Source organism: Zingiber officinale, chromosome 6B (assembly GCF_018446385.1).
Source record: "Zingiber officinale cultivar Zhangliang chromosome 6B, Zo_v1.1, whole genome shotgun sequence".
Lineage (NCBI taxonomy): Eukaryota > Viridiplantae > Streptophyta > Magnoliopsida > Zingiberales > Zingiberaceae > Zingiber > Zingiber officinale.
In genome coordinates, this window is record NC_055996.1 from 130,970,617 (window position 1) to 130,990,451 (window position 19,835).

General features: G+C 40.8%; 2 protein-coding genes across 3 annotated transcripts; one reads left to right on the forward strand and one right to left on the reverse strand.

The window, feature by feature from the left end:
• The first annotated feature begins 781 nt into the window (after window positions 1-781).
• On the forward strand, window positions 782-6,948 carry LOC121989524 (probable alpha,alpha-trehalose-phosphate synthase [UDP-forming] 9). 2 transcript variants are annotated; one of them, XM_042543624.1, is made up of 5 exons: window positions 782-1,083; window positions 2,939-3,000; window positions 3,839-5,932; window positions 6,021-6,294; window positions 6,384-6,948. In XM_042543624.1, the coding sequence occupies exons 3-5, from the start codon at window positions 3,951-3,953 to the stop codon at window positions 6,705-6,707; spliced, it is 2,580 nt and encodes an 859-aa protein (XP_042399558.1). In that variant the 5' UTR covers window positions 782-1,083; window positions 2,939-3,000; window positions 3,839-3,950; the 3' UTR covers window positions 6,708-6,948. The 2 variants fall into 2 exon arrangements, with proteins under 2 accessions (XP_042399558.1, XP_042399557.1); XM_042543623.1 differs by lacking the exon at window positions 2,939-3,000.
• Window positions 6,949-7,863: 915 nt separating this feature from the next.
• LOC121991546 (RING-H2 finger protein ATL46-like) lies at window positions 7,864-9,124 on the reverse strand. The gene has a single exon (XM_042545538.1). The coding sequence runs from the start codon at window positions 8,875-8,877 to the stop codon at window positions 7,864-7,866; it is 1,014 nt and encodes a 337-aa protein (XP_042401472.1). The 5' UTR covers window positions 8,878-9,124.
• Window positions 9,125-19,835: the final 10,711 nt, after the last annotated feature.

Sequence of the window (19,835 nt, forward strand, 5' to 3'; positions counted from 1 at the left end):
ATTTTTTAAAAGTTATAAAAAAATGCTCACAAATATTCTTATTTTAACATAACAATTATAATTGTATAATAATAGTTAAAAATAATTTCAACTTTATCGAAATTCATATCCTAGACTTCCTGTGATGACAACATGAGAAGACATAATTATAAATATTATAATAATACTAAAGTGGTGTGTATCAAATTTGAATATTTTAATCAAATTGATAAAAAACAATGTAATATAATAATATTCTATAAACAATAATTTTAAATAAATTAGACAAAGAATAAAAAAATATTAAATTGATATAATAATATTGAAATGAGAATATTTGCGAGATGAAAAATATAATAGGATAATAACTAGTAAAATCCTACAATTTGGATTTCATTTAACTCATTCGATTTCCATTTGCTAATTTTATTTAAAATCATCTTATTTTAATTGATCCTACTTTTGTTTTTTTGGTATAAATTCTTAATTAATTTATTTTTAACGTCACATCAAAACTTTCCTATCTCTATTTTATAAGGATATGGTCCAGTGTTCCAATTAGGTACCCAACCTTATCCAATCCTAACTTTACTCATAATTTAATATGAACATATATATTAAATTTCCTGAAGAACGAGGGTGTTTTTGAAATAGAGCCAGTGGCAGTTGTCGTAAATAATGGCATATTGATGGACTAAATGAATTCAATGGAAAGAAGGATTAATTGAAATATTTTAGAAAAAATATTATTAGTAATAAATAAAATTAAATAAATGGATAAACATTTATTAGAGAGAGAGAGAGAGGGGGAGAGAGAGAGAGGAAGCATGGCGAGGAGCGCTATAAAATGAATAAAGCCGAGATTTAATGCCGTCCAGTTCGATCCCCTTCCTCGCCGAACGTTCCGTCTCCGCTCCGTTACAACTGGTCTGGCCCTCCGCTTCGTCGCCATCTCGAATCCGGGCAGAGAGCGAGGGGGGAAGAAGCGACGCCATCTCTCGAGCTGCTTTGACTGCGCCGACGAAGCCTTTGTGCGCGTCTCGGCCGCCTTCTTCGAGCCCTCCGTAAGATCGAGGCTTTCTCTCCGCGTTGCCGCACTTGTAGGTGAGTGCCACTGGATTTTGCTTTTCGTTCTCCCGTTGTTAGACTCGGTGATTCTGATGTTAGGATGTCCCTAGCGGGTGGTTCTTGATGGATTTGTTTGTGTTGAGCAAGTTTGGATCGAAAGGTTGGGTTTGGGAGATTGCCCTGGTGTTGTTTGGTTTGGGAGATTCTGGATGAGCTTGCCTCTGTCGGTCGAATTTGTTGTTTTCCTAAACCAAAAAAAAAAAAAAAAAATCGAATTTTATCTGTCGCCACGACTGTTGATGCATACGTGAGGAGAGTATTTCTACAATGGTCGGATTTTGTTTCACTTTTTTGTTCTTGTTGGTTTGTTTGCGGATATTGTTTTTTTTTAGGTTTATCTCTTGTGTTCACATATGGAAAAATGAGGTGATTATTTGGAAACGGTCGTAATAATTAAGTTGACTTTGGCGTTTTTACATTTGTAGACGGCTTTTATGTGCTTTCTTGGTTTTCATTATCTTTTCATGCTTATCTCAGAGACGGTTTCAATTCTTGCCACAGGAAGAATTTTGCTTAGTGCTATGTTTTAGTCGACCCCACCTTATGAGATAAGGTTTGATTGTTGCTGTTGCTAGAAAGTTTTGTTTGATTAAAACTTACGTCTTAAACTTACAAGACCAGTATCATATTCCTTAGACTGTAAAAAGCAATCCAGTATTTATTGTGATGACCGATTGAAAAGGGCATTGCCATTATGTTTATTAAATGGATGTTCTAAATCTGCGTGACTGACTTGAATGTAGACCTTTAGATAAACCCTTAATTGGTACACCTGATTATCTCGGTCAGTTTTCTAGGTGGTGTTGTACAAAATTGGAGTTCATGTCACAGCCGAGGCTACCAGATTTGTTGTTATAAATTCCCTACTTTCAGATGCAATAGTCAGCGCATCATCATGGCAGCCACAGTCAGTTAGTAATGGCGATCCCATTTAGCAACGATTTATCTTTATGTGAGCAACACCAATGATTTTGTGACTTATAGTGTTTCCTTCAGGTGGTGCTGGTGAGGTTTCAATCAGGAGGGGGGAATATCTAAATGGATTCTGCAGGGGGATTGAGGGTGATTAGAAGCAATAAGTTATTTTTACCCTTGTTGCTAAATTGGAAGTTTGCATGCCTTGCCCTTAGTTATTTTTGCAAATATGACTTGGTGATAGATTTAGCGGTGTTTCATATTCAGTTATATTTTACAATTATCAATAACTAAGCCTTTAAAGTTGCTCTTTCTCAAAATTTGGTTGTCAAGTTCTTAAGTGATGGGATTCGTCTTTTGGGGGCGCCAAGTAAAATTTACCAGCACTCATTTTAATGTTAAACTGGTCTTTTCAACCATTTGTCTTATTATTCCTATTTGATTTAAAGATTAGGACAACAATAATGGATTGTAATGATCACATTATGCATAAAAACAATTATCATTAACCAAATCACTCTGCATGTTGAAAGGTTATTATTAAGTATAAAAGAAATCCAAATCTCTCTGATTTTCAATTATTTTAACATTCAAAGAGTACATTTTTGGTCAAGAAACTATACCAAAGAATTCCTACTATATATCCGTATAAAAGGAAAAAGTATTTACTAGAATCAGAAATGCTCAACCTCTGGATCTATCAAAAACACTGATATAATTGCTGAAGTGTTCTAGATGCGTCTGTTTTTGGTAAAATTGAAATAATAGTTTGATTCAAAGAAGTCTTAGCATAACATCCTGTGATATATGTTCTTATACTGTATCTCTTTTTCGTCTTGCAACATACCTGTTTATATAAATTATAAACTGTGTGTGTTTGTGATTATGTTTGGTTACTCAAGATTTTCCTTTCCAGACTTAACAGTCACTTAAGCATCATCAAGTCTCCTGAATTAGGCCTCATCTGGTTCTTTGTTGGTTAGTTCAAGTTGTCTTTTCACTTCATTTTTACAGTTGCAGTTTGTGATTTTTTTTACAATGTTTGATACCTTTTCATTTTAATAGAAAACTGATAGTCATAGAGAGATTGATGATCTAAATACATTGTACTGACTGCAGTTGTTGAACCTAATCAGTTATTCCTTGTGCGTGTGTTTTTAAAGATATTGCTCATTTTGGGAGTCTAGATATTCAATAAATAAGTGATGATATAGGGATCTTGTTCCTCCATGCTGGTTCATGCTTAAAATCTGTAACTTGCCCTTTATTTTATGTATGACAACTCCTCTTCAAGTACAGAAAATCAGACATCACAAATATTCAATAACTTCCAAGCTGTGCTGATTTACGTTTAATCAGTAACTGCTTACACACAATGAAATCTCTCAAATTCTAGTACCCTTTAGTTTTGCACAATGAAATCACTTTCCAGTTGTGATATAGTTGGCAAACCTTGACATTCTAGGAATCCTGTCTATTGTTAATTTTTGGTTAATTTATTGTATGTATATTCAACCTTCTCATTGAAAATAAAGCATGTATGTGTGTATGTATGTATGTATGCATGCATGCATGTATGTGTGTTATCATTATTTAACAAGTGATTATATGCCTGTAAAAGTATGAAATTTTAAATTTGACAAAATGTGTTGAAATTGCAATGATCTGTGAACATACATTTTTGTGTTAGTAGATGCTCGATGGTAATTAATATATCATTATGAAAACCTTGAAGATTTTATGTATCCTTTTTGGGTTGATCCTGCTGAGCAGACTGTTTAATGGTTTTTGATATGCGGCCTTTGTTTGTTTACAGTTTCAATTCTTGGAATTCCTCCTGTATATGAACTTTGGCAGTTTTTGAGGTGGTACTTGTAATTGAGAGGCTCTTCTGCTGTGGTCATCGAGATTCATAGAGCTTTGCAAAAATGTTGTCAAAATCATGTGCCAACCTTTTTGAATTAGGGTCTGATAATGCAATGGAGTTTGATACTATTAAATCACTTTCTAGAGTGATGACGACAGTAGGAATCATAAATAATATTGATGGAGCAAGTACTAATGAAGATTCATGTTCCCCTATATTATCAATCCAGAGCCGCAGAATCATTGTAGCCAACTTCCTTCCACTGAACTCTGTGAAAGATCAAAAAACTGGACGATGGTGCTTTGCATGGGATGATGACTCACTTCTATTTCAGCTTAAAGACGGTTTTTCTTCTGATACTGAAGTAATTTATGTAGGAAATCTTAAGGCTGATGTAGACATTAGTGAGCAAGAAGAAGTTGCACAGAAGCTTTTGGCAGAATTTAGGTGCATGCCAACATTCCTCCCCCCTGACCTCTTTAAGAGGTACTACCACGGGTTCTGCAAGCAGCAACTTTGGCCTCTTTTCCATTACATGCTTCCTATCTGCCTTCATAAGGGTGACCTCTTTGATCGTTCTCTTTTTCAAGCTTACATTTCAGTAAACAAAAAATTTGCAGATAAGGTTTTGGAGGTAATGAACTCGGACAATGACAGTGTGTGGATCCATGATTATCACCTTATGCTTCTTCCTACATTCTTAAGGAAACGACTAAACCGTGCAAAGATTGGTTTCTTCCTTCATAGCCCATTTCCCTCATCTGAATTATACCGAACATTACCGGTCAGAGAGGAAATACTCAAGGCACTGCTTAATGCTGATTTAATTGGCTTCCAGACATATGATTATGCAAGACACTTCTTATCTTGCTGTAGCAGGATGTTGGGACTGAACTATGAGTCAAAACGTGGCTATATTGGACTTGAATACTATGGTCGTACTGTGAACATCAAGATTCTCTCAGTGGGTGTTCACATAGGCCGACTTCATTCTTTACTGAATCAACCTGAAACAATTTCAAAAGTTCAAGAGATTGAGGAAAAGTTCAAGGGGAAGAAATTGTTGCTCGGTGTGGATGACATGGATATATTTAAAGGCATTAGCCTAAAGTTGCTAGCATTGGAACTTCTGTTGGAGAGGAGTCCTAGTCTTAGAGGAAATGTTGTCCTTGTGCAGATTGTAAATCCTGCTAGAAGCACAGGGAAAGATGTAAAAGAAGCAAATGAGGAAGCAAAATCTATCGCTAAAAGGATAAACAATTCATATGGCACTTCAGACTACGAGCCAGTGGTACTTATTGACCAGCCTATACCTCTCCATGAAAAAATCGCTTTTTATGTGGCAGCTGAATGCTGCATTGTAAATGCAGTGAGAGATGGAATGAACTTAGTTTCTTACGAGTATGTAGTGTGTAGGCAGGGAACAGAGATAATGGATATGAGTAGACATATCAGTATTGGCAGTTCCCATGCGAGCACACTCATTGTATCCGAGTTCGTTGGTTGCTCTCCATCACTTAGTGGAGCTTTTAGAGTGAACCCTTGGAGTACAGAGGATGTTTGTGATGCTTTGTATCAATCCTTGAAATTGGAAGATTCAGAAAAACAGTTGCGCCATGAAAAGCATTATCGTTATGTCAGCTCACATCATGTTTCTTACTGGGCTAGCAGTTTTTCTCAGGATCTGGAGAGAGCATGCAAGGACCACTACAGTCGAAGATGTTGGGCTCTTGGCTTTGGTTTAAATTTCCGGGTTCTTTTCCTTTCACCTAATTTTAGGAAATTGACATTAAGCCATATTTTATCAGCCTACAAAAACACTTGCAGACGGGCTATATTTTTGGATTATGATGGTACCATTATGTCTGAAACATCTGTTAACAAAACTCCAAGTGCAGAAACCTTATCTATCCTGAACAGCTTATGCAGTGATCCAAATAATACTGTATTTCTCGTTAGCGGGAGAGGCAGGGAGTCTCTTGGTGATTGGTTTTCTTCGTGTGAAAACCTGGGAATTGCTGCTGAACATGGCTATTTCATCAGGTACATAAGTAAAAAGCCCTTAGGCTGCTAAGTTTGCAATTTATAATTGCTTGTTCCTGTTACAATCTGGTCTTATTCCAATCATTAGGTGGAGAAAGGATGCCGAGTGGGAATCAAGCTCCGTTCCTGTTGTCTTGGATTGGTTTAAGATAGCTGAACCTGTAATACAGCTGTACACTGAGACTACAGATGGCTCAAATGTAGAACTCAAGGAGAGTGCAATTGTGTGGCATCATCAATATGCAGATCCTGACTTTGGTTCATGTCAAGCCAAAGAACTGCTAGATCATCTCGAAAGTGTTCTTGCAAACGAACCAGTAGTTGTCAAGCGGGGTCAGCATATCGTGGAAGTAAAACCACAGGTATGTGCTTTAGTGTTGGCCATTCAAGTTCGTGATTGCTCTATTTCTTGCTGTATTTGGAAAGTTGATAAGAGGAATATCACATGCAGGGAGTGAGTAAAGGGGTGGTCGTCGAGAAGCTTATTGGGACCTTGACCAAGAGTGGGAAGCCCCCAGATTTCGTGCTGTGCATTGGGGACGACCGATCCGATGAAGATATGTTTGAAAGTATCAACAGCACAGCTTCAAGCAATCAGTTTCCCTCCGTTCCTGAAGTTTTTGCATGCACCGTTGGGCAAAAACCAAGCAAAGCCAAATATTATGTCGAAGATTGCAGCGAAGTGATAAGGTTGTTGCGGGGTATCTCTTCTTTCTCAACTCAAAAACACAGAGACAAGCAACACAGTCAGGTTTCTTTCGAAAAGCTTTGTTGAGTTTGGTCATCGGACACATAATTTATTCAATTCATCTTCGACTAATGGAATCTGTGTATCCTGATGGTCTTCCCATGACAGCTTTAGTCCGTGTTAGTTAACATCAAACGATACAACTTTCTTCCTTGCCAATCCCCATCACTCACACTCAGAAGGTTTCACAACCTTCATGAAGTAAAGACAATTTTGTCACAAGTTCTCGTAATATATCGATGATGTCCCTGATGCATTCATTTGTGTATTTGGATTTGTTATGTGTTCACTCATCCTATTTTACATTATTTTCAATAGGTGAAACATTATCATTAATTCCTCTACGTTTCGTATTAACATATGTGATTGAGTTAAATTATATAGTTATGAAGATCATTAGCATTTTTATATGGTTTCCTTCAAATTTACAGTATTAAAGTTTTTGGTAATATCACTTTTGGGAAACTTTCAGCTCATCAACTATTGATAGCTTGTCCTCGTGTTATATTTGTATATGTTGGTTCTTATTGAAATATCGTATCTCGTAAATTTCCAATCCACAACTCCAAACAACTCATAATAATAGAGGAGAATGTTTCAGTACATGGACATTTGCACTTGTGTAATTGAATCAGTCACCCTCACAAGGATGCAAATGGCTACAAATGAGTTCTTTGCTGGAATCAATTGTGTGACAAAGGACTTCACTGATCACTAGAAGACAGATGCAAACATAAAAGAAAGCTGAATCTCCAGAACACATTTTGGCTCGAGCAGTGGCCACTATCAAGTTTGGCACAAGTGTGACAGTACAATAACATGGGCCAACGCAGAGCGCTCAACCACTTGAAACCAAATCCCAGAAATAAATATTGATGCCAAAACAGTAGACTACGAATTCGCCTAACATGGAGAGTAGTTCTAACATCTAAGCAGCATGTGCATGAGAAAATGGAGAGTCGTCTTCTAGTAGTACAGGAATTCCACTCAACATTCTGTGAAACTCTCTAAGTTCTGTTCTAACCCTTTTGCAGGAACAAGAAAATTGATAGGTGCAAAGGTAGAAAGTATATTTATTTCATCATTTTGCTGTATGCATGGAAGCATGTTTGAAGAGCTTTCCATGCAGAGGATTCAGCCATTGAAAAAAACTAATCCATGAGAAGAAGAATTGTCGCCGGCATCACCAATTCGCTTTTATCTTCTTCCATGGCGAGCTTGCTTCGAGATCGGACGTGTTGGAATAAAGCGCCTTTTCTTTATTGTTACTCCATAACCAGATCTTTGACACGGAGAAGCTCTCCCGCCGGCAGGCGACGCCGAGTCGCTTCCCCTCCGCGGCCTCGTCGGCGCCGATCACTTCCCTTCCCCTGTTAGCGGAAGAGCAGCAGTTCTTGAAGGCGACGTGGAGCTCGGCGTCGGCCACCACGTACTGGTACGACCCCATCGAGAAGCACCTCCTCGCATCCAAGCTGAGGCGACGGCTGTTGCTGCTGCTCTCTCCTTCCTTGAATCTCCAATTCTTCATCACAATTCTGCCGCTTGAGTCGCCATTGGTGGTGCCCTCGGTGTCTCCGTGTCCGTCTCCCAAGTTCCTGAACTTGCCGAGCCTCACCGGGAACGCCTTCTCTGCGGCGGTTTCTTCGACGGCGGATGCGTGGGGCTCTCCGGCGGCCTCCTCGTCGTCTTGGGTTCGGTCGTTGAAGTTGAATGCGATGTGTTCGATGGAAGATCTCTGAGGGAAGAGGGAGCCGCGGCAGAGGGGGCAGGTGGAGTTGGAGAGCAGCCACGTGTCAATGCAGGCGAGGTGGAAGGCGTGCCCGCAGACGGGCAACAGGCGGAGCTCGTCGCCGGCGCCGGCGTCAAACTCGCAGAGGCAGACGGCGCAGTCGAAAGGCTCCTCCTTGGCCGCAACGAGGTCGGCGTAGAGGAACACCGGGAGCACGTCGATGAAGGCCTGGTCGAGCCCGGAGTCGTGCTGGTGGAACAGCTGCTGCAGCCGTCGATCAGGCACCGAAGACTCGCCGCCGCCGCTGCCGCTGCCGCTGCCGTCCTGAGGCGGAGGAGAGCGGCGGCGCTTCCTGAAGACAAACCGAAGGAGGACGTGGACGAGGCCGGAAACAAAGAACGCAACGGCGAGGACAACGATGACGATGAGGAGCGCCGGGCGGATCTTGCTGCCGGATGAGCTGCTCATCGGAGGAATTGCGTCGTGCTTGGCTCGTAGAAAGATTTAAAGGCCATGGGAGATTGAGGATGAGGACAAAAGAAGATTGAGCAAGAATAGATTTTGGTGCTAGATTCGGTGTGATCCTGAGTTCCATGGCCATGGATGCTGGATGCAGCATCTCCATGTTTGTTTCTGCTGCAAATTAAATGACAATGAGATGGCTTCTTGTTTGAAGTAATTGCTCTGATAATTAAAGAGCATGAACAGGGAAGGAAAGTACAGAATATTCCTTCAATCTGAAATTCTGGTCAGACTTGTATTAGATTAGAATATGATGCGGTGAGAAAAGTAGCTCGTTTGGTACGGGTCAATTGTCAAGATGGAAATGAAAATTAAATTGTATATATCCGGTTGTCAAAAGGCTCACCTACATTAGCTGAGCGGAGGTTTACAACAAGGGTCGGTCGGGCAGACAATGTCCAATCGGCAACATATTCAGCCGAGCTGACCACCCGTATAACTCGGAACAATATGGTAAGATCCCCAAACGCTCAGTACGAAATGACAGAACAGCAAGAGACCGGAGCGCTTGTTCGATCGGGAAGCGGCAGTCTACTATATCCAGTCACTGTGAAGAAGAGCAGCCAAGGCCGACCGAGCGAAGGAGTCTCCAGCCGAGCGGCTATATCGCTCGGTCGAGTAGCTGGATCATCGTCATACCTCTCAATATTCTTTTGGGAGATAGTGTCGCCGACATAAGGCATAGTCAACAGACGGATCGTACGGCAGAAGCTTTCATTATCTTGTCAGGAATATGCATGCCCTGTTAAGGTATGGTGTCAGGGGCATTTTCCTGACAGGTTCTTTCATATAACATATTAGAGAAGGTGTCAACGCCTCATGGAGCATGCATGTCGTCTATCAGGACTCTATATATAAAGGGGGGGTCCATACACCGGTGGAGGTGCGCATTATTCACTGTTTGCGTTTAATCTATTGTTGCTCCACTTTCTTCTACAGTTCTAGTGATTGACTTGAGTGTCGGATGACAAATACCGAGGATCCCTCCCTCGCTTGGCACTCAAGGGCGGAGCCAGGCAGCACGTTACCCGGGTTGTAGCCCGGGGGTCTTTTCCATTAATTTCCACTTAAAATTTTTTTTTATCTGATAATTTAACCTTGGGCCCCATTTTTTTTAAAGTGGGCAGCCCGGGTGGCATCCAAATCCGTCGGAAAGAGGTAGAAATTTAGAAAAATATAAAATCCCTAATTCTTTTTTCACATCCGCCCGATTCTCTTCCTCGCCAATTTCTCATCCGTTGATTTCTTCTTTCTCTTCAGTCTTCCCTGTCGATTTCTTCTCCGACTCGACTACTCCATTCCTCAGTCCTCTTTCGATTGCCTGGGCTACACCATACTCAAAGAAGTCATCTCTCTCTTCGACAAGAACGGAGCTCCCTCTTCTCCGCCTTTGAGTTTTCCATCTTTTCCCTCTTCACTAACGCCAGCAACTTCACCACTTTAGCCACCACTGGCTAGAAGTGAGAAGACCCGCCTATTCCAAACTCAGAGTCATGGCCAATCGGATAGAAATTTTCTTGAAGAAAAAAAAATAATCAAATTTTGTTATTATTTTAGGGTTTTTCTTTAATGTTGTTTTGTATTTATTGCATGTATGTTTTCTTATTCTATTTTGGAATTTCTTTTGTTTTGCCTCCATGAATAGAAAAAACCTAATCATCTAGGTGTGTCTTGTTAAACATATACCTTACAGTTAAGAAAACGAGCAACTCTTTGTGATTTGTGAAGCTATACCAAGAGTTCAAGCCTGATAAGAAAGAAGCCACCAATTGCTCCTTGATGAGATTATTCCTCTATGGTTGTCTGCACCAAATCGCAACATCCTCATCATTCGAGATTTGGTTTTTTTTTTTAATACTAAGAGGGGTATTTTCTATCTTAGATTTTTAATTATTTTATTACTAATATTGTTCTTATGTATATTTTAAACTAGTTGATTTCTTAATAATTTTCTACTTTAAAATTTTGCTAATTTAAATTGTTCTTATGTGAAATATTAAATAACACAATCATAAATATTTATAGTACTTTTTTAATTCAACAAATAATGTTAGATTTTTAGCTACTATTATTATTGTTGAATCTATGTAGATGAATATGAGATTTATACTAGCAATTGTATTAGAAATCGTTCTTTAAGATTTATGAGATTCTAAGTTGATCATGTGAAAATTTGTTTGTGTTAAGATATTTTAATGTCAAATTAGATTTATATTAGAAATTGTATTAGAAATCGTTCTTTAAGATCTATGAGATTCTAAGTTGATCATGTCAAAATTTGTTTGTGTTAGGATATTTTAATGTTAAATCAAGAGAGAAAAAGGGGAAACAATATTCTATCATTCTTTAAGTCAAGAATTGATAATCCTTCATCATCCGAGAGGACCGAGATTAATACATCCATTTCTAATGAAGAGTTCGAATGACCTTGTAAATCTCAAAGAGTTGAGTTTGATGAAACTTCACTCGAACAAGATCCTAGATTACGAATTCCAATGTGGCGACATCTTGTTAATTATCATGATGAAATTAGGCGAACTTATATTAAAATGGGTCCATATCAACCTAAATTGCAAGAGTACCCGCGGTTTGAATAAGGAAATCAACATTGTCAATTTCAATATACATGGTTTAAAAAAGTTCCATGGTTAGAGTACTCTTCTTCAAAGGATGCAACATTTTGTTTTCTATGTTACCTTTTTGAATTAAGTGAAGCACAACAATTTGCATTTACAGTTGTAGGGTTTAAAAGTTGGAAACACGTTAATGATGGAGTCAAGTGTGTCTTTTTGTCTGACATGGGAAGTTCTAATTCGGCGCATAATAAATCTGTAAAATCTGTTGTTGATGTGATGAATGTAACTCGACATATAGATAAAGTTATGAATCGAGAATGTTCTGAACAGATACAAAAGAATCGATTAAGACTTGTAGCAACAATTGAAAGTGTCTGTTGGCTTAGTTTGTAAGCATGTGGATTGAGAGGTCATGATGAATCTTCATATTCTCAGAATCGTGGTAATTTTATTGAGATGCTAAAACTTTTGGGGAAATGGAATGCTAGTACAGGCAATGTTATCTTAGAGAAAGCTCTGGGAAATGCAAAGTATACCTCATCAGAAGTTCAAAAAGAAATTTTGCATATTATTGGTAACAGAGTTAGAAATAAAATTCGTGATGAAATTGGAGATTCTAAGTTTTGTATTTTGGTGGATGAAGCAAAGGATGTATCTAACAAAGAACAAATGACTATAATTTTGAGATTTGTTGATGTCCATGGTTTTTTACAAGAGCATTTTTTCCAAATTGTGCATGTTCATGACACCACAACTGCAATGCTTAAGAAAGAAATATGTGATATCCTCACTAGATATAATCTAAAAATACATAATATGCGAGATCAAGGATATGACAATGCTTAGGCCTGTTCAATCGGTCGGTTAACCGGTTTATCGGTTCACCGGTTCCGATTAATTTCGGTTTACCGTCGGTTATATAGAACCGGTTAACCGACCGGTATCCTTTCCGGTTGAATCGGTTCCGGTTGAACCGGTTCCGGTCGGTTAACCGGTTTTAACTGAGAACCGATGGGCCGGAGCCCAACGCTCAGCCCATCTATGCCCGATTAGTTACAACTAAACCACGTTCGCTATACAGTATACACTGCAAGAAATTGATATTTTATGAAATTGATGCGTGACTAAGAAATAACCAAATAGATGAGAAATTATTGGCAAATTACGATTTCAAGTGCTGGGAAAGTCATAAGTGGGCCCGCTTGACTATTGGTTTTTTTTATAATACACTAACTAGTAATTACCTCAAAACTTCTCTCGTGAGTCTAACTCTCTCTCCTCAACTCCACATTCTCCGCCCAAAATCCCGATTCTGCAATTTCTGCCCTAGCCGACTGGCGACTGGGAGGCATCGCTGCAGACGTCTAGTCGCGAGTCGCCGACGTTGTCCAAGAGCAGTCTCCGCCACGGCACCACCCGCCATTTGGTCCTATTGTGTTGATCGGTGCGGCCGTGCGGGTGTGGGTGTGCTGTTGTGTTGCCGACATACGATGGTTCGACCTTCTTCCAAGTAGAAGGAACAAGAAGCTCCAATCGCATCAAATCATAGGCCACCACGCCACCGCCGATCATCGTCACCAACTCCATTAGAGCGCGTAGAAGCAATCACAGCCACACAGGTAGCACAGTTATCACTGATTCACCGTAGCAGAAAAATTTAAAAAGCTGTTGTTTTCTCTTTCTGAAACTTGGACTTCAAAACAGAAGCAATGTGAAGAATTAATTGTGCTCAATATATTGCAGAATGACCCAATGGCAACTGAAGAATCCAACAAGAACACTGAGAGTGACGGTAGCTCTGGCTCGCGATCGACTGAAGGCATCAAAAACAAACGAAAAAGAGCTAGAGGTGGTGTTGGTTCTCGAAAGAAGCATTCAGTCGTTTGGGAGCATTTTGAAACTTATATTGATAAAGATGATGGAATTCAAAGGGCAAGGTGTTTGCATTGCAGTCATGTTTACTATGCAGATCCAAGCAAAAATGGCACTACATCTCTGAAGCAACATATTCCTAAGTGTCCAAACAATTCTCTCAACAAAAAGGACTTAAAGGTAATACAAAGTCAATTAACTTTTGTTGGAAGACAAGTTGATGAGGTGTCTGGCAAAGTAAAAGCTAATTTACAAGCTTGGAAATTTTATCAAACCACAGTTAGAAATGTTGTTTCTTATATGATCATAGTAGATGAGCTGCCTTTTAGATTTGTGGAGGGTAAGGGTTTTCAATGTTAGGACCTTCGGATGCGGCTAGAGAGGGGGGGTGTGAATAGCCGACCCCAATTTCGTGTTTCTTCCTACGAATTAGGTTAGCGCGGCGGAAATAAAATAATAGAAACGAGAACGAGAAGATCAAACCTTAGACGCAGCGATGTAACGAGGTTCGGAGATGATACTCCTACTCCTCGGCGTGTCCGTAAGGTGGACGAAGCCTATCAATCCGTCGGTGGATGAAACCCCGGATAACCGGCTAATATGAACTCCTTCTGGGTGGAGAAACCTCACCACAAAGTCTTTGCAACAGCAAAACAGAGGAGTACAACAATAGAGGAAGCAAACAAGAACAATAGAAATTGTAAACACACTTACTTGCCTTCTCGTCGGAGTCCGTTGATGAAGCAGCAGCTTCACGGCTCCAGCAGCTAGAAAACCAGCACGAAGCTCACGCGAAGCTTCAGCAAACCGAGAGCTCAACAAAGCTCAAGAGGAAGAAGAAGAATTAGCAGAAGCAGCTCTTCCAATGTTATTTTTCGTTCTTCACTGTAGAGGCCTTATATCATCTGGTATCTCCCTGCAACCTGTGAAGAAGAACAGACGAAAACAGACGAAGCAGAGATAGCCGTTGTGTCGCAACGGCTAGGCCTGGACCGATCAGGCACACTCCTGATCGGTCCAGGAGTGTTCTGATCGGTCTTGGGACCGATCAGGCCTCAGGCTGATCGGTCCCCAGACCGATCAGCCAACTCTCTGTGAGAGTTGGCCTCGTCTCTGATCGGTCTGTGGATCGATCATGACTCGGGTGGATCGGTCCACTGACCGATCCCCCCTCTTTCTTCTCCCGATCTTCTTCGCTTTTGATCGGTCACCAGACCGATCAGGTAATTCACAGAAACACACTGTTTAGTTACTGATCGGTCACCAGACCGATCAGTCAGCCGGCGTATCACTGGATCGGTCACCAGACCGATCCAGGTTTAGAGATCCCAGCCCTAAACCCTACCTGGTCCTGAGAACGAGCTACCGAGCCCTCTCTGACCTAGTCCGGAGAACGAGCTGCCGAGCCCTCTCCGACTTCGTAATGTCCAGAGAACGAGCTACCGAGCTCTCTCTGACCTAGTCCAGAGAACGAGCTACCAAGCCCTCTCCGACTTCCCATGCCAAGTTTCCATACTTGGACTTTTCCCGTGCCAAGCTCCCTGCTTGGACTTTTCCGTGCCAAGCTCCCTGCTTGGACTTTTCCGTGCCAAGTCTCCATACTTGGACTTTTCACCAGATGTCTGGTCAACCTTGACCTATCTGGATTTCCCTTGCCTGGCTTCACTCACCAGGACTTTCCAACTGCCTGGCTTCACTCACCAGGACTTTCCCTTGCCTGACTTCACTCACCATGACTTTCTCTTGTCTGACTTCACTCACCAGGACTTTCCAACTGCCTGACTTCACTCACCAGGACTTTACCTTGCCTGGCTTCACTCACCAGGACTTTCACCTGACTTCACTCACCAGAACTTTCACGAATCAGGTCGACTCACCTCGGGTCAACCAGGTTAACCTTACCAAAGATTACACCCACAATCTCCCAAGTTTGTATTCTGTCAAACATCAGAATACAACTTTTCTACTCTCGTCAAACATCAGAATAGAGCTTTCTATTCTCGTCAAACATCAAAATACAACTCGAGTCAGGTCAACCAGGTCAACCTTGACCTAAGGTTGCACCAACAATCTCCCCCTTTTTGATGTTTGACAAAACCATAAACAAGTTAGGTTAACCCGATAACCTAACTTAGGTTTCCCAATATTCTTCCTTGAACATTCTTTGGACATTCTCCCATTCTCCCCCTTTTTGACACACATCAAAAAGAGTGAATCAAGGTCAAGAGTTTATTCCTAATGAAAGTCCCATACCTTTTATTGAAACCCTTAATTTCCCCTTGATACTAAAGTCAACAATCAACTTAGTGATAATCCCATATCACTCAAGTCTTTAGAGTAAAAACTCCCCCTAAAGGTCAACTCCCCCTTGACCATTGCACCAACAATGTCTTGGAGAGTTTCAAACTTTTAGAAATCCAAAACACAAACTATGTTTTAACTTTCAGCTGAAATTTCAGACAACAAAGTCGAAAATCAGCATTTTGGCACGCCCGATCAGTCACCAGACCGATCAGGAGCTCCCTGGATCGGTCCAGTGACCGATCCAACATCCCCTGGACCGATCAGGGAACCTCCTGATCGGTCACACATGTCTGAACTCTGATTTCTGAATTTCTTCCTCCCGAAATTCAGAAACCCCTACAGAATTACAGAAAATTCCAAAAATTATAAAATTTTGAGGATACATTCCTCATAACATATACTATCATGGAAAAATAGTTTTCTATGAAAATAACTTCCATTTTTAAATCTTGATACAAAGTTTAAAAACTTTGAAATAGTTCAAGTTTACCTCAATTTTGTATCAACTTGCTCAATGATGAATGCTATCACTAGAAAAGCTTCATCAAGGTTTTTCAAATCAATTTTGAAATGATTTTAAACCATTCAATTTAGGACCACAATTTTAGGGCTAAATGTACATGACTTGTACACAAGCTTTCCCTATGATCCTCCATTTTGAATTAGGCTCATGTAGGTACAAGAACTATGCACCTTGATCCTAACTCATGATCCTAATATCTCACACACATCTAAGGTGTATCAAACACATCCAAGTCAATTTTGATGTGAGATATGGTTTAGGTCATCTTAATCTAAGTTCTCATGCATTTTCTAAACAACAATTTGATTTCCATGTCAAATTATGTTTTTGTCCTTAAATCAAATTAATTGATTATAAATGCAAAAGATGATGACATGGCATAAAATAATATCATAAGTGAAAACATGTGCCAATGTCATGATGTCATGTCATAAAGTAATGAAACTTAAATAAGGCATGACATATAACTAACCTAAGCATTATCATGACATTTCAAATGATAGTAAATTAGATATGATGTCATGACATGGCATATGACAAACAATATATTGCAAATAACATATAAAGGTATAGAAAATACCTAATTCTAGCTTTAGTTGCCATTTTTGATAATTTTGATCATTTTGCCATAAATTCTATATTCCTAAGTGTAATAGATCTAAAATCATATGCTAAAGATTTTTAGATCACTATGTGCCAATTAGATTGACCCTAGAAAATTCCTCAAATGTGGTTGGTACATCCTAATCACCTTAGGAATAATTTTTAATTTCATTTTCAAGGCTTGATTACACCTTGAAAATTCCTAAAGTGCCACCTTTTGTCATGAATAGATTAACTACCTATTCAATTAAGGTTGGCACACTCTAATCCATCTAGCGTGATGGAATCATGCTCTTAGGAACCCAATACCTATTTGAGCTCATTGGGTTCACTAAGTATTCACTATGGATGACTTCCCTAGCAACCCTCCTAATGACCCTCTTAGACTTTAAAGCCTTGGCCATTTGGGACTCATCAAGATCAACTCTAGGGGTGACTCCCCTTGTGACCTTGGTGATGGTCTTCCTAGCCCTAGGTCTTGTTCCATAATCGAATAGAACATTATGATAAGTGGGCTTGACCACTTGAGACTTAGGTTTGTGATTCAAACCTCTCATGTCCTTGGGCTTTTGCTTTTGACCCTTAGGCCCTAAAGATGATTTCTCCAAATTCTTAAGGGTCTTTTCTAAAGTGTCAAGTCTTGACCTCAAGACTTGATTTTCCTTTTCTAATACCTCAAGTTTTAATTTGTCATTTTTCTTTGAGGTATTCCTAGGCATATGTCTAGTTGTTTTGAGATTCCTACCTAGGTTTTCCTTAACCTTAGATGAGTTAGTCCTAGGGTTGGCATTTCTAGTATTGTTCTTATCTAGGCTAACATGTTTTGCACCTAAGCACATGTATCGGTTTCTAAGATTATCATGCTTATCATTATTGACAATTGCAATAAAATTACTAGCATGTGTCTTATAAGGATTGCAAGAATGTGCCTTAAAGGATACCTTAGGATTTGCCTTAGCTCCCCCTATAGATGTGCTTGGTCTCTTGTCCTTGTGAGGTTGCCTCCCCCTCGGACATTGACTTCTATAATGTCCCCTTCGCTTGCATTGGAAGCACACTACGTGCTCCTTGCTCTTGCGTTTCGAGGCTCCGGCTTCCTTGACCTTTGGTGCCGGTGGAGTCTTCCTAATTCTCTTTGGACATTTACTCTTGTAATGCCCATATTCCCTACACTCAAAGCACATTATATATAATTTACTTGAAATTAAATCGCTTGAGTTACCTAGGGTTGAGGATGGATGTAAGCTCTCTTCTTCATCCCTTCCGGAGATAGAAGCTTCTTCTTGCACCAATCTTGAAGAAGAACTCTCCTCCTCTTCTTCCATAGATGTTGAGTAGCCCTCAACTTCTAATTCCTTACCTCCATGATGTGAGCTACTTGGCTCACTTGACTCCTCTTCATGACTTGAATTGGAGCTCTCCTCATGGAACTTAGCCAAGTTGTTCCACAACTCCTTGGCATTGTGGTATCCACCTATCTTACACAAGATATCACTAGGTAATGAAAATTCAAGGATTTTCGTTACATCGTCGTTGATTGTGGATTGGTGGATTTGTTCTTTCGTCCACTTCTTTTTCTTGAGAAGTTCTCCCTTTCTATCCACCGGAGGAATAAAACCTACTTGTACACAATTCCAATTTGCTAGGTTAGTCATAAGAAAATACTTCATTCTTACCTTCCAATACGCGAAGTCGTAGCACTCGTAGAAGGGTGGAATCGTGATGTCTTCTCCGAGTCGATCCATTCTCTAGCTTGTGCTCCCCCGGGTGTTAATCCGACGAAGAGCAACCTTGCTCTGATACCACTTGTTAGGACCTTCGGATGCGGCTAGAGAGGGGGGTGTGAATAGCCGACCCCAATTTTGCGTTTCTTCCTACGAATTAGGTTAGCCCAGCGGAAATAAAATAATAGAAACGAGAACGAGAAGATCAAACCTTAGACGCAGCGATGTAACGAGGTTCGGAGATGATACTCCTACTCCTCGGCGTGTCCGTAAGGTGGACGAAGTCTATCAATCCGTCGGTGGATGAAACCCCGGATAACCGGCTAATATGAACTCCTTCTGGGTGGAGAAACCTCACCACAAAGTCTTTGCAACAGCAAAACAGAGGAGTACAACAATAGAGGAAGCAAACAAGAACAATAGAAATTGTAAACACACTTGCTTGCCTTCTCGTCGGAGTCCGTTGATGAAGCAGCAGCTTCACGGCTCCAGCAGCTAGAAAACCAGCACGAAGCTCACGCGAAGCTTCAGCAAACCGAGAGCTCAGCAAAGCTCAAGAGGAAGAAGAAGAATTAGCAGAAGCAGCTCTTCCAATGTTATTTTTCGTTCTTCACTGTAGAGGCCTTATATCATCTGGTATCTCCCTGCAACCTGCGAAGAAGAACAGACGAAAACAGACGAAGCAGAGATAGCCGTTGTGTCGCAACGGCTAGCCCTGGACCGATCAGGCACACTCCTGATCGGTCCAGGAGTGTTCTGATCGGTCTTGGGACCGATCAGGCCTCAGGCTGATCGGTCCCCAGACCAATCAGCCAACTCTCTGTGAGAGTTGGCCTCGTCTCTGATCGGTCTGTGGACCGATCAGGACTCAGGTGGATTGGTCCACAGACCGATCCCCCCTCTTTCTTCTCCCGATCTTCTTCGCTTCTGATCGGTCACCAGACCGATAAGATAATTCACAGAAACACATTGTTTGGTTACTGATCGGTCACCAGACCGATCAGTCAACCGGCGTATCACTGGATCGGTCACCAGACCGATCCAGGTTTAGAGCTCCCAGCCCTAAACCCTACCTGGTCCTGAGAACGAGCTACCGAGCCCTCTCTGACCTAGTCCGGAGAACGAGCTGCCGAGCCCTCTCCGACTTCGTCCAGTCCAGAGAACGAGCTACCGAGCCCTCTCTGACCTAGTCCGGAGAACGAGCTGCCGAGCCCTCTCCGACTTCGTCCGGTCCAGAGAACAAGCTACCGAGCTCTCTCTGACCTAGTCCGGAGAACGAGCTACCAAGCCCTCTCCGACTTC